At 33.9% G+C, this 12523-nt stretch overlaps 1 protein-coding gene and 1 non-coding gene across 15 annotated transcripts in view; both read right to left on the minus strand.

Annotated features, from left to right (window-relative positions):
• Ptpn13 (protein tyrosine phosphatase non-receptor type 13) overlaps positions 1-12523 on the minus strand; it is a 198664-nt gene that overhangs the window by 46857 nt on the left and 139284 nt on the right. For 8 of the 14 annotated variants that reach the window (XM_074041824.1, XM_074041825.1, XM_074041818.1 and 5 more), the window contains 6 exons: positions 9455-9544; positions 9060-9167; positions 8770-8901; positions 2688-3151; positions 1593-1739; positions 300-393 (listed from right to left, as the gene is read on the minus strand). In XM_074041824.1, the coding sequence (XP_073897925.1) occupies positions 300-393; positions 1593-1739; positions 2688-3151; positions 8770-8901; positions 9060-9167; positions 9455-9544 (1035 nt within the window). The remainder of the gene's footprint in view (positions 1-299; positions 394-1592; positions 1740-2687; positions 3152-8769; positions 8902-9059; positions 9168-9454; positions 9545-12523) is intronic. The other 6 variants (XM_074041817.1, XM_074041826.1, XM_074041819.1 and 3 more) reach the window with 3 other exon arrangements.
• Positions 6895-7003, minus strand: LOC141411118 (U6 spliceosomal RNA). Its single transcript, XR_012435959.1, has one exon. It is a non-coding gene; the product is annotated as a U6 spliceosomal RNA (small nuclear RNA).

Here is a 12523-nt window from a genome sequence, read left to right on the forward strand (position 1 = left end):
CCCAGTTGGTTCTTAGAAATGTAGATATCAGTGTTTTTATAAGGGCACTGTCATTTTCCCATTCTCTGGCAATTTGCTTATTAGCAGGTGCAAAACATCCACTCAATCACTGTCTAGATGTTTTCTAAGCTGGAAGAGGAGTTTTTGTTGTGACATCAAGGAGTTTTTTATGTTGGTGTTCTAAGATTGAGTATGCTCTGATTTCATATTATAAATTTAAAGTCTATATGAACTTCATAATTTCTTCTATTTGTGTGGTATTCATTCAAATAATTGTAACATACACACAAACATCACACCTTTGTGAATTCTGCCATCAGACTCTGCTGCTCCCTTAGGAATAACTGCTTTCACATAAATGCCACCATGTCGGACGCTGGTATTCACACCTCCCTAAACAGAAAAAGACAAAGTAATATTTGGGAATTATGAAAAATTCTGTACTCTCTCTTTCAAATCTGGATTCAATTCACCATACAAAGTTGTAGCATTACTTCAGCATGTTCAATTATTTCAATACCCAAGAATACTGTTAGCTAAGTTTTCCAAATATCAAAGCAGTATTTTTTTAATCTAAATTCTTTGTCCAACTCAGAAAGCAATAGTATGCTAGGTGTTGACTACGAGGAATTACTCTTGGTTTATAGGTCTAAATGATATATTAATGAGCAAGCAGAAAGCAAAATTCATCTATGCAAAATTAGTGTGAGAACATAATTATCAGAAAAAAATAGTATCTGGAATAATATACTTCAGATCATATTTGTGAATTTGGAAGCAAACAATATGAGTAAAGAAAAAGAAGTTTCTCTTTTATTTTAAAAGGCCTTAGTAGAGCAGGGATGAGATTTAATAAATCAGTTTTCTGTCTCTTATGGACATGCAACTTTTATCTCCCTCTACCATAAAAAGACAATAAAATTCAAAGAAATTAAGAGCAAGAGGAAAGTGTTATATTTTAAATGTGCTAGAAAATTAAGCTTTGTTTCTGATTTCAATATGTTTACAGTACTGTTTCTTTTTTTTGCCTACTGTTTCTAAACAACTTTGTGTAATTGTTAATATTCTTTGAATGTGATAAATGATAATGCTACAATTTAGGACAGGATATTCATTAGGATAATTCTGTAATAATTTCACTGAGTAGCCTATGTTCATATTTTAAATAAAATATATGACGATGATTCTAAACATGATTATAGTGTATTATGTATTTTGGAAAGAAAGGACATATAAACATCCATAGTTTTTAATTATTCATTATGTCAGGTGAAGATATATCATCTCATTATTCCATGCTCATGAAGAAACTGTCAAATGTATACAAAGCCTACACATTAATTTTATATTTTGCATATCTTCTATTCAGATTAAGCAAGTATCAAATCTGGGATGAAAAAGGCAGCATTTGTCTAATTTTTTTTTAAACCACAAAAAAATGAGTAACATCCAAAATTTAAAAAGATTTTCAGATATTCAACTTTCAAATTTTGGAAATACTTGACAATGTTCCATTTGAAGCAAAATAATTCAAGTAATAAGTTGGTATACAATATGCTGCTGGAAGTGAAGAAGAGAAAATATTTGAAAACCTTGTCAAACAGTACCGTGACACTTATCCCCAAGCTGTTATCATTTTTAGACAGTTCAACCTCAAAGATATCTCCAGGTTTAGGAGGTGATGAAGAAAAAGTTTTAAGATTCATTTTGTTGGATGTATTCATTGAGGAGGAAGATTCCTTAACAAAGAAAAACAAACAAACAAAAAAAGGAATTCTTGTTAGAGTCAAATGAATTATTACTGGAAGACAAATACGTATTTTTCTTAAAGAAATTTTAAAGAGCAAGATACTGAGGAATAGAGTAGAGCGTATTCAAAAATGTAAGGTTTGGAAGAATCTTGAGATCATCTAGTCTATGTTAGTATTGTATGGTTGAAGAAATTAATGCCCAGAGACTGAAGTGCCTGCTTCAAAGGTCAAAAAACTAGACATGGCAGAGGGAAACCTAGAACCACTTAGAAATTAGTTTCCACTTAATCCTAATCCAATGCTTATATTTCCAAGTTTATAAAGCATTTCCATTTTCTTCATAAAATCAATATATATCAAGCAACAGATTTAACCCAAGTATCTGAGGTGAGTGGACTTCATGTTACTTTATGTTTGCAAAAAATATAAACATGAGTGAGACCTTATTAATAAGGCCATAACGCTCTTGCGAGGAATACTGATTTTTCAGTGCACAAAAGACATAAGGTTCCTCTCTGAAACTGCTTGTGAATGTGCACTAAAATTTCTATACTTTCTAGAAAGGAGCTATTTTTATTGTTGTTGTTAATGTTATCATCCATTCAGAACTTCAGAAGAACTATTCAGAAACAAGTTTTCTGCTATTAAAGTTTACTTTTTAATAAGTATGTGAGATGACCAACTTGTAAGAAATCAACTGCAATCTGAGTATAGCCATTTCAGAACTGTATTCAAAGCTTCTAATTTTTCTGAAAGTTAGCATCTAGGGCAGTAGCAGTTAGTAGCAGAAGACAAACTACTCATCCTTTCCAGAATGCTGTAAGTAGCTTTTAGTAGATTATCTTCCTCCATAATATATTTGCTGTTATTTGTTTTGTTAAATGAAACAAACAAACAAACAAACAAACAAGCAAAAACATTAAAATTAAACTATGCCTTTTTTGGTGCTTGATGATCTTGATTGCTGGAATAAGTGGCTTCATCCATGTCTGAATCTCCACGGTCAGAAAAATCGGTTGCATCAGAAACACCTGGATTTTTAGCTTTGCTTCTGTTACTGTCAGAGGAAGTCCTCTTTTTCTCAGTGGCTTTGCATATTACAGTTGGGGAAGGGCTGCCATGTTGTGATTCCTGCCAGGCTCGATCACCTAAATGGCTGGCAAAGAAACCATTGACCTGGCTCTGGGACAAGCTGGCACTTTCAGTCCTGGAATCTTGAGAACTAAGGCTTCCTTCACGCAGGCCCCCAGAGAGCCCAGAGGAATTTTCTGTGTTGTGCCTCGGGGTACCAGGAGGACAGTGGTGATCATGGGAAGAATCTATAGGATTGTCTTGCATGTAGGAAGGCTTCTTCATGTAGTTTTTCACTCCATTGGCAAAATGCATAGGAGTAGAAGGCACTAAAAGTTAAGATTCAACAAGGAGAATAACAAGTCAGTGACACACAAGTCTGTATTGACACACATATTCAAGGTTCCCTCAAGACTGCTGGGAGGACTTTACAAAGCTATTACATGCAAAATACCCACTTCAGACCTTGAAACCACTGAAGGGTTCCAGCAAACAGTAAATTCTTTGTGTTTACTTTGTTCCTTCTTTGGTTGTCCCTGCAAGAACCTGTATTAAAATGCATACCTTTTTTGCCTTAACTCCCATTTCCATTCTCCAAGACCCATTTCAAACCAGTCTGCTCTGTGAAGACTTTCCAAATTTCAGAGATTATTTATATCTCCAATATTCTTGATCCTTTTACTTTCATTCATTTATTTATTGCTGTGTCAGGGATTGAACCCAGGGCCTCACACAAACTAAGCCAGCACTCTAGCACTGAGCTATGCCCTCTTGGGTTTGCTTATTTATTTAATAGTTATTTGTATACTTGTTTTATATAATCCTACTAGACTGCATTTTTTGGACTCCAAGTAATTATCAAGGAGGAGAACTCTAAATTCCTTCTGTACAGTTCTTATCAAAAGCCACTTATGATAGTTGACTGAGTGGTTCAAATTGTATAGTACCTGCCTAGCAAGCATGAGGTCTTAAGTTCAAGCTCCAGTACTGCCAAAAAAGAAAAAAAAAAAAAAAAGCCACTTACGAAAGCTTTCTTAAGACACAAACCATAGAAGGCATATGAGAAGGAATTACAGAAGTGAATTTATAAGAATATTAAAAGTTTTATGTAGCAAGTGACTCCAAGGAAAAAACTAAAAGAATAGTGAGCAATAGCAATTATTTGCAACAACAAAAAACAATCAGTCAATATTCCTAATATACAAATGGTTTCTACAATAAGAAAAAGATTTTTAGAAACTCCTATGGAAAAAAGGACTGAAGTAAAGTTCAAATAACCAACAAATATATGAAAAGACATTCTCACTATGATCAGGGACACAAAATTCTCTACCTACAATCATGAATGCTGACAAAAATAAAAATGACTGCTATTTCTACCATTGGAGGTATGAAGTGGACTGCTATATCTATTTGGTTAGGCTATCCATAACCTTTTTGTAGGGCAATTTGGTAGCATTTGTCAAATTTTTTATGTATACACTCTTCTATCTAATTCTAGGAATCTAACTTCTAGAAACATTTCCAATATTAAAAAAAGCATATTTGTAGAAGCAACATTTGTAACAGAAGTATAACTAACCTGGATATATAACAATATAAGAAAATCAGAAATGAATTTTGATATGTCCATAACATAGAATATAATGCTATATTAAAAAGGATGTGCATACTCATGGAAGCCCAGAATATAATAAGAAACACACAGAATGATTTGTAGAGTATGAAAATGATATATAGAGTACTTTTATTTTAGTAAAAGATTACATGTGTGTTGTTTTATATATAAATATATATCACATAAAATATGACTATCACATACATATATGAATATACTTATAAATACATATGTCACATAAATCACATAAATATCTGTAATATACAGAAGGCTATCTACACTCCAGATAGTTTTCTTAGGAAATGGAGTGAGAGCCTATGGAAAAAAATCAAGTCCAAACAAGTCAAAGTTCTTAATGTTAGACATGAACCTCAAAACTACTTTAGGAAAACACAGGAAAAACTAAAAGATAAAGGCATACATAATTATTTTCTGAATAGGACTCCAATTGCCCAGAGCAAGAATTGACAAATAGGCCTGCATCAAATTAAAAAGTTTCTGTATATCAAAACAATTACCAGAATCAAGGGACAACCACAGAATGGGAGAAAATCTTTGTCAGATATTCAATGGATAAAGGATTACATTCATAACCCACAAAGAGATAAAAAAATGAAATAGTCAAAGAACAAATAATCCAATGAATAAATGAGCAAGCCAACTGGACTGTTTTCAGAAGAAATATAAATGGCTAATAAATACATGAAGAAATGTTCAACATCCTTAAGTCACAAAGGAAATGCAAATCAAAATTATAGAGATTCCATCTTGCTCCAGTCAGAATGGTATCATCAAGAACACAAACAGGAACAAATGCTGGTGAGGATGTACAAAAAAGAACCCTTACACACTATTGGTTGGAATGTAAACTAGTGCAATTGCTATGGAAAACAGTATGGAGGCTCCTCAAAAAACTGAAAAACAGACTTATGAAAAACTAAAAATAGACCTACCAGACTACTCTTGGGCATATACCCAAAGGAATATAAATCAATATACAAGAGAGTAACCTGCAAACCCATGTTTATTGCAGCACTATTCACAACAGCTAAAATGCGGAGTTAGTCAAGGTGCTCAACAACCAATGAACAGATAAATAAAATATGGTATATATACACACACACACACAAAAACACACCATGGAATATTACTCAGCCATAAATAAAATGAAATTAATGTCATTTACAGGAAAACGGATGGAACTGTAGTTCATCATGCTGAGTAAGATAAGCTAAGCTCAAAAGGCCAAATATCACATGTTCTTGCTCACTTGTGGAATCTAGTCCTAAAATGATGATGGTGATAATAATAATGGAACATTAATGTGAAAGGGGGCCTCTCTGGGGGAGAAGAATCAACAGGATGGGGAGGAGAAAAGAAAAGGATACTAAGGGGTGAAAGAAATGAAGATAACACAATGAAACCCATCAATCACTGAAAAAGGGAGGAAGAGAAAGGGGACTGGTAATATAATGGGAGGGATAAACTGGTTCATAGTACATGATATGCATGTATGGAATTATCGCAATAAAATCCCCTCATATTATTAATGTATGCTAACTCAAAATTAAAATAAAATAAAAAAGAAAATGGAGTGAAAGGATTTTTAACTCTTTCTGAAGGGTTTTGTATAAATAAGATTCATTTTAATGTTCGTATACATTCTGTACTTTAAAAGAAATTAGTAAACAAATAAAAATAAAAACTGCTGTGATTTGAATATGTCCTCCAAAGTTCCTGTGTTGGAGACTTAATCCTAAACAAGACCGTGTTGGGAGGTAGATCCTAATGGGATGTGTTTAGGTCAGGAGGTCCCCCACTCATGGACAGATTAGTGCTAACTTTAAAAGGGCTCGACTCTGTGAGCTCAACCTCTGTTGTGTATGGCTCTTTTGCCCTTCTGCCTTCTGCCATGGGATAACGCAGCAAAAATGGCCCTCACTAGATGCAGTCCTTCCATCTTGATTTCCCAGCCTCTAGAACTGTAAGAAATAAATTTCTGTTTTTTTATAAATTACTCAGTCTTGGTGATTCTGTTATAACAGCACAAAATGAACTGATGACTGATAATTGAGAGGGAGAGTCTGGGACACATGTTGGTAATTTTCTAGGTTGTTTGAGTTTTACCTCTTTTCAAGTAACACTACAAAATAGCTATAGACCATGATAAAATTAATCTAGCTTCTTGAAGACACAATTTCACACTTTAACATTATGCTTTTAATTTCTGTTATGAATGGATAGTAAAAAAGATAAGCACATGGAGTTCTGCTGAGAACTCATTTGACCCCCACCATCATATAAAATTCCTCGTTACATGCTTTGACTTCTTTTCTTCTTCTTCTTTTTTTTGGTGGTACTGGGGCTTGAACTCAGGCTCTCACACTTGCTGCGTGTTCTACCTCTTGAACACTCCTCCAGCCTTTTTGGTGTTGGGTATTATTATTATTTTTTTAAAATATGGAATGCTTCACGAATTTGCGTGTCATCCTTGAGCAGGGGCCACGCTAATCTTCTCTGTATTGTTCCAATTTTTTAGTACATGTGCTGCTGAAGCGAGCACGGTGCTGGGTATTTTTGAGACAGGGTCTTGCTTTTGTTGCACGGGCTGACCTTGAACCACAATCCTCCTGATCTCTTCCTCCGGGTGGCTAGGATTACAGACCTGAGCCACCAGCATCCGGCTGACCTTTGACTTCTTGCTAATACTTATAGTTATAATTAAAGATGTACTTGTCTAGTCAGTTGCTCAATATTTGTTCTCCTGATAAAACATAATCTCCATGAGGACAGGGGTTTTATGTCTTGTACATTCCATACACTCAAATATTTGAACAAATTAATGAATTTTCTACAAGATATCTATTGAAAACAAAATTAAAATCCTTTAGAGGAAGATTAAGTGGAAAGACTTATTCTGAATTCATATGCTTTTTTTGCTAAAATAATGGTGATTAATGGAATCCAATGCCATGTTTTTTTTAAAAAATTGGTCTTGGTTTCTTGAAACTCAGAGTTATGCTACAGTAATTGCAACTGTAGCTGCTCTCCTTTGCCTATGATGGCTAGACATCAGTTAGGGTATAAGCCTCTTGTGATTAGTGGGAGTATATTTGTTGTGTTTGTTCACAGAAAAATAATTATCTTACATATTGTTTACATATGTACATATTGTAGATATAACATATCTGTAACATTTAGTGACTGTAAGAGAAAATATGGACAGAATGACTCATCTGTGTAAAATTTAAGAAATTTTGTCATATTCTATAAAATAATACTCATTTTTAGTTTTACATAAGCATCTAAAGTTATGCCTAAAATTCAATACCTAAACTTATTTTTCAGCTAATTTTTAATTATTTTTCCTCCCTTTTTTATTATATTATTGTTGTACTGGGGATACATTGTGACATTTTTAATTCTTTAACATATTTCCTAGTATCCTGAAGAACTTACACATATCTAGCACTTCATTATTTAAAAAAATACTATTAATGACATTTTAAACACACATTTAACTGCTTAATATGTAACAAACATGTACTAATTCCTTATATGAATTATGTGATCTCTCAGCACACTGAGGCTTGGTAAGTGCAAGGAATTTTTGCCTGAGGGATAGTCTTAAGTGGTGGAGACAGAATCTGACACTGGACACCAGAGCCCTTGCTACTGTCCACTATACAATTCTCCACATGGGCTATGTGTGCTTCTCCGTGTACTGTCCTACTACCTGATCCTTTCACAACTCTGGCAGGGCAGACAAGGCCAAGCAGAATCTACTGTCTCCTCTTTAAATGACAACATTGTGGCTCTAGATGACTTGATTCATATTAGTAAGTGACACAGGCAAAGCTCACATTCAGAATTTTTGATCTTCCTCATGTGATTTTTCTCCCACAACATGCTAATAGCAAGGATAATGGGACAACTGATATAGTCTTGTTTTCAAATTTTGTTTTTAAGAAAAGACAGGTATTGAACAGGACTTCATATGTAACTATTATATAACCACACTAACTATATAATGATTAAGTCATTGGACTAAGAAGAGACGGAACATACTAAGTAATCAGAATTTACTTAGGTGACATCAATTTGGCACAATTTAATCCATTTTGGTGCATATATTATAAAGAAGAGTAAGAACATTTGGGAACCAATATATAAAAAAGTTATACTGATGCATAAAATTAAAATAATTACAAATACATGTTAAACTACCAGAAAGGAAATAAGGGGCTTAAATCCAATTTTTTGGGTCAATATATCGAAGTACTTGAAAACAGTGAAAAAGAACACATAACCAAGAGACATTCACATTACCTTTGGATATTTTTTCTTTTGGCTGAGAGATAACAAGTGTTACATCTTCAGGTGCATTTTGCAAAATTTCAATTGCAGCATGGTGGCTGACACCCTCCAGACTCACACTATTCACTGATATTAAACGGTCTCCTGTAAAAAACAGACAATCCAATATTTTCAACAATAAAGAGAAATTCATTCCAACTCTTAAAAATGTCATCCCTTCCTCAGTAGTTTTGTTTGGCTCAAGTTCTACTTTTGCCCTCTGTGCAAATTCCAAAGTAGGAAATAACCAAAATGTAATGTACCTGGCTTTAAGCAGCCATCCAAGTCAGCTGGTCCTCCAGGGGTAATTGAACTGATAAATACACCTAGATCCAGCCTTCCCATTTTCTCCCCACCAATAATTTGAAATCCTGCAAAACAGCACATTTTTAAAAAGGCCTTCATGATACTGGTCTTTCAAAGACTAATGATTTGTCTTCTTGAAACACAGAAATGTGGAGATTAAGATTAAATGTAACTAATAGAGAACACATGTGAGATAGGACCAGTTACTAAATTTGGCGGTTAGGATGATGGGTTCTGGGTGGGCAGTCAGTATTTTGAGCAGAAGTGGGCTGGTGTCTCAATGCCAACGCTATGCTTCAGACATTTTTCCTTCCAATTCTCATAGACCTTCAAGAATCTCATGGTCACTCACCTAAGCCATACTTTGCATCTTTTTTCAGGTTCACCAGTGTGATTTCTCTTTCTGGTGAAGACACAATGCTCCATCTTTTGTGTAGTACATCTATTGGAAATTTGTAATTGTAAAAGAAAATAAACATAACATGCTCAGCTTGTTCAGTCATCTTAAAATATGTATTTTAAGTTTACTGATATGACTCATTTTTATTGTGATTTATAATTTATAAAAATGACCAAATATCATAAATATTCCTCATAAAATGTTCCTTTTGAAATAGTTTCAGTTATAAATAAGTAAGTTTCAAGAGGATAAATGATGTGAGCAGGTTAAGTTAGCACAGAAATGAGCTGAACCTTCAACTTAGGTTTTCTTTCTTATATCCAATTGATTCCCAGAATTTGGTAATCCTCAATAAATGGTTAACATTTAATTTATAAATAGTAAAATACTATTAGTAAGTTCTTGAGTAAAACAGCAATAAGAGCAAACTGAATCTATTTTTAAAAATCCCATGAATAATGACTTGTCTAGCATACCTACTTTTAAAAGGTTTTCAATGACCACTGTGCAGACAAGGAATAATAACAATATGTGACCATTTCAACATTCTAGCTGCTATCATTGCCTGGAAAAATGCTTGAAGTCAGTACTTAGTAGACACTAGTGAAGTAAATTAGCTAAATGAATGCCACATCAGAACTAAAATTTACTTTTCTAATTTTCACTTGTTTTTTTTAAAGTAGGCTAATCATTCACAAATATCTTCTTAAACCAATAAATATGACATTTAATTGTCATGTTAATCAAGTTAACTCTTGTACTTAGCAATTAAAGCATTTAAATACACACTCAGAGTCTAAACATCAATTACAATTTGTTAGTGCAAATGGTCTACATATGAAAATGGTACTAGTGGTGAGTTCACATTCTGAAAAGTATTTCTGAAAACTGAATCTTCAAATTCAACTCTACATAGTTCTTAAGCACCCTGAAGCTTTTTGAAAAGTAGAGATTTTGAACTCATTAAAGTGTAGCCCAGAATTTCCTTAAACCTTCATCCATATTTTTCTAATAATCAAAATCATTATGAAGACTTTATTTCCATATGTTCCAAAATAACACCATCCATGAACTTAAAATTGTATTAATGTTATAAAACAACAGATAATTTTGTTATATAGTATGCATCGATGCCTAAGTGATGTAAATGTGATATTTCATATTCTAGAAATAAATTCCTTTAGTTTGAGAAAGCAATAACCATCATTTCCTATCAGCAGTGAATTAACCTCGGATCTTTTTTTCTTTTTGTTTTTGTGGTATTCCCGCTGAACTCAGGGTCTCCAACCTGCTAGGGAAACACTCTACCATTTGAGCCACGACTCCAGTCCTAACCCTGGATCTAAAGCACTGTTTTAATACAAGTTTGTTAGCTCTCCAAAATGCATATGCTACCATTCTTTTGTTTCTTTTTGACCAAAACTTAGTTATAATCCATGAGTAGCAGTAATTCAGTGTTTCTGATGATTTGATTAATGAAATTACAAGACAATCACTGGATAATTGTGTAAAGAGCCTTACATATTAGGTAACCCTAAACAAAAGACCATCCATTATTTAATGTTCAGCTTAGTGACATCATTTAAATATCCATGATTCTTTTTTCCAGAGACAGGCAATTAGCTCTAGTTTTCAGCTGGAACAAATACAGAATAACACAGAAGAAAAACCATAAAATAAATTAAGGAGCAAGGTTACATTAATAATTAAAACCAGGAAAGTGCTTACATAAACATAGTTGATGAGTTGGTAAGAGAACAGATAAAATCAAAGTGCTCGATTGCTTTGAATTTTCATCCCCTCACCCCCAAGTTTCAAATTTAAGCATTTGGTATTTAGAAATTAGGATATATGGAAATAGATTAAATTTCTTATTTTATGGTACTTGGTAAGTCCAAATGCATGTAAAGCAAACAAATGCAGACAAGCAAAGAAAGAGAAACATTTGGGGGAATAATGGCTACTGAGTTACTCTGTTCCTTATCCCAATTTAGGGACAGAAAGGCACCTAACCTTGCTACTAGTCTTTAAATACAAACTTTTGTCACTGTTGTAAAGACAAGGAGTACTTGAGTTATACTGAATGTTTATGCCTTTGATTAATATTTTTTGTTTTTGTTTTTTTTTGATTCTGGGGGTTGGACACTGGGGTTAGGCTTGCTAGGCAGGCGCTCTACCACTTGCGCCACTCTGCCACCTGAAGATCAGTATTCTTAATGGTCACGTGAAATATCTGTTAAAAGTCACATGTCTTCATTCAAAGAATAAAAAGAGCATTTTTCTCTATATTTCTAATATGTGTGCTAACAGGATTGGTTATTTATATTACTCATCTGGATAATAAGTATATGTGTGTGTGTAATTTGCATTTTAATTTTATCTCCTTCACTAGAGTTAACAGAGCTCTCTATGTTGAGGAATCACTGCCATGATTTCAGCATTTATTCAATTGTTCTTCTATCCTTCAAATCTTTATCAAGCAACTTTCCTGCCAAAGTCCATCACTAGACTCTGGGGAAATAAAATGAAGTAATGAATATGAAAGCTGCTAGCATGGCAAATATGAGAAAGCAAAGATGTCACTTCAGTGTGAAATCAAATGCTGTTAATATTGTCAGTGAAATAGCTGCATTAGGAAGGCATGCATCAGACCTAGGGGAGGGGCTAACAAGTGCCCAGCAGTTCACAGAGGTGAGAGGCTTCTTCCTGCAGGAAGTAAAGGAGGAGACACATCAGGGAAGTAGGTAGGATCTTAACAAGCAGAACACACGGATGCCTAGACTACAAGTAAGACATTTGCTAAAGGTGAGATGGCAAGACGGCTCAAGTGTTCTGGGGAAGTGTCTACAGAATAAGATTTGAGTAGGCAGGAGTTGAATGAATATTTGATTAGAAAGGGAAACTTTGCCATCCTACTTTTTTTAGACAGGGACACTCTTTCTGCTCCCTGTCAGCCTTGGTGATACTTGAAGTGATTTATCAAAAGGGAGCACAGAAGGCAGGAAGGATGTTGGTGTGCAG

This window comes from Castor canadensis, chromosome 9 (genome assembly GCF_047511655.1).
Source record: "Castor canadensis chromosome 9, mCasCan1.hap1v2, whole genome shotgun sequence".
Classification (NCBI taxonomy): Eukaryota; Metazoa; Chordata; class Mammalia; order Rodentia; family Castoridae; genus Castor; species Castor canadensis.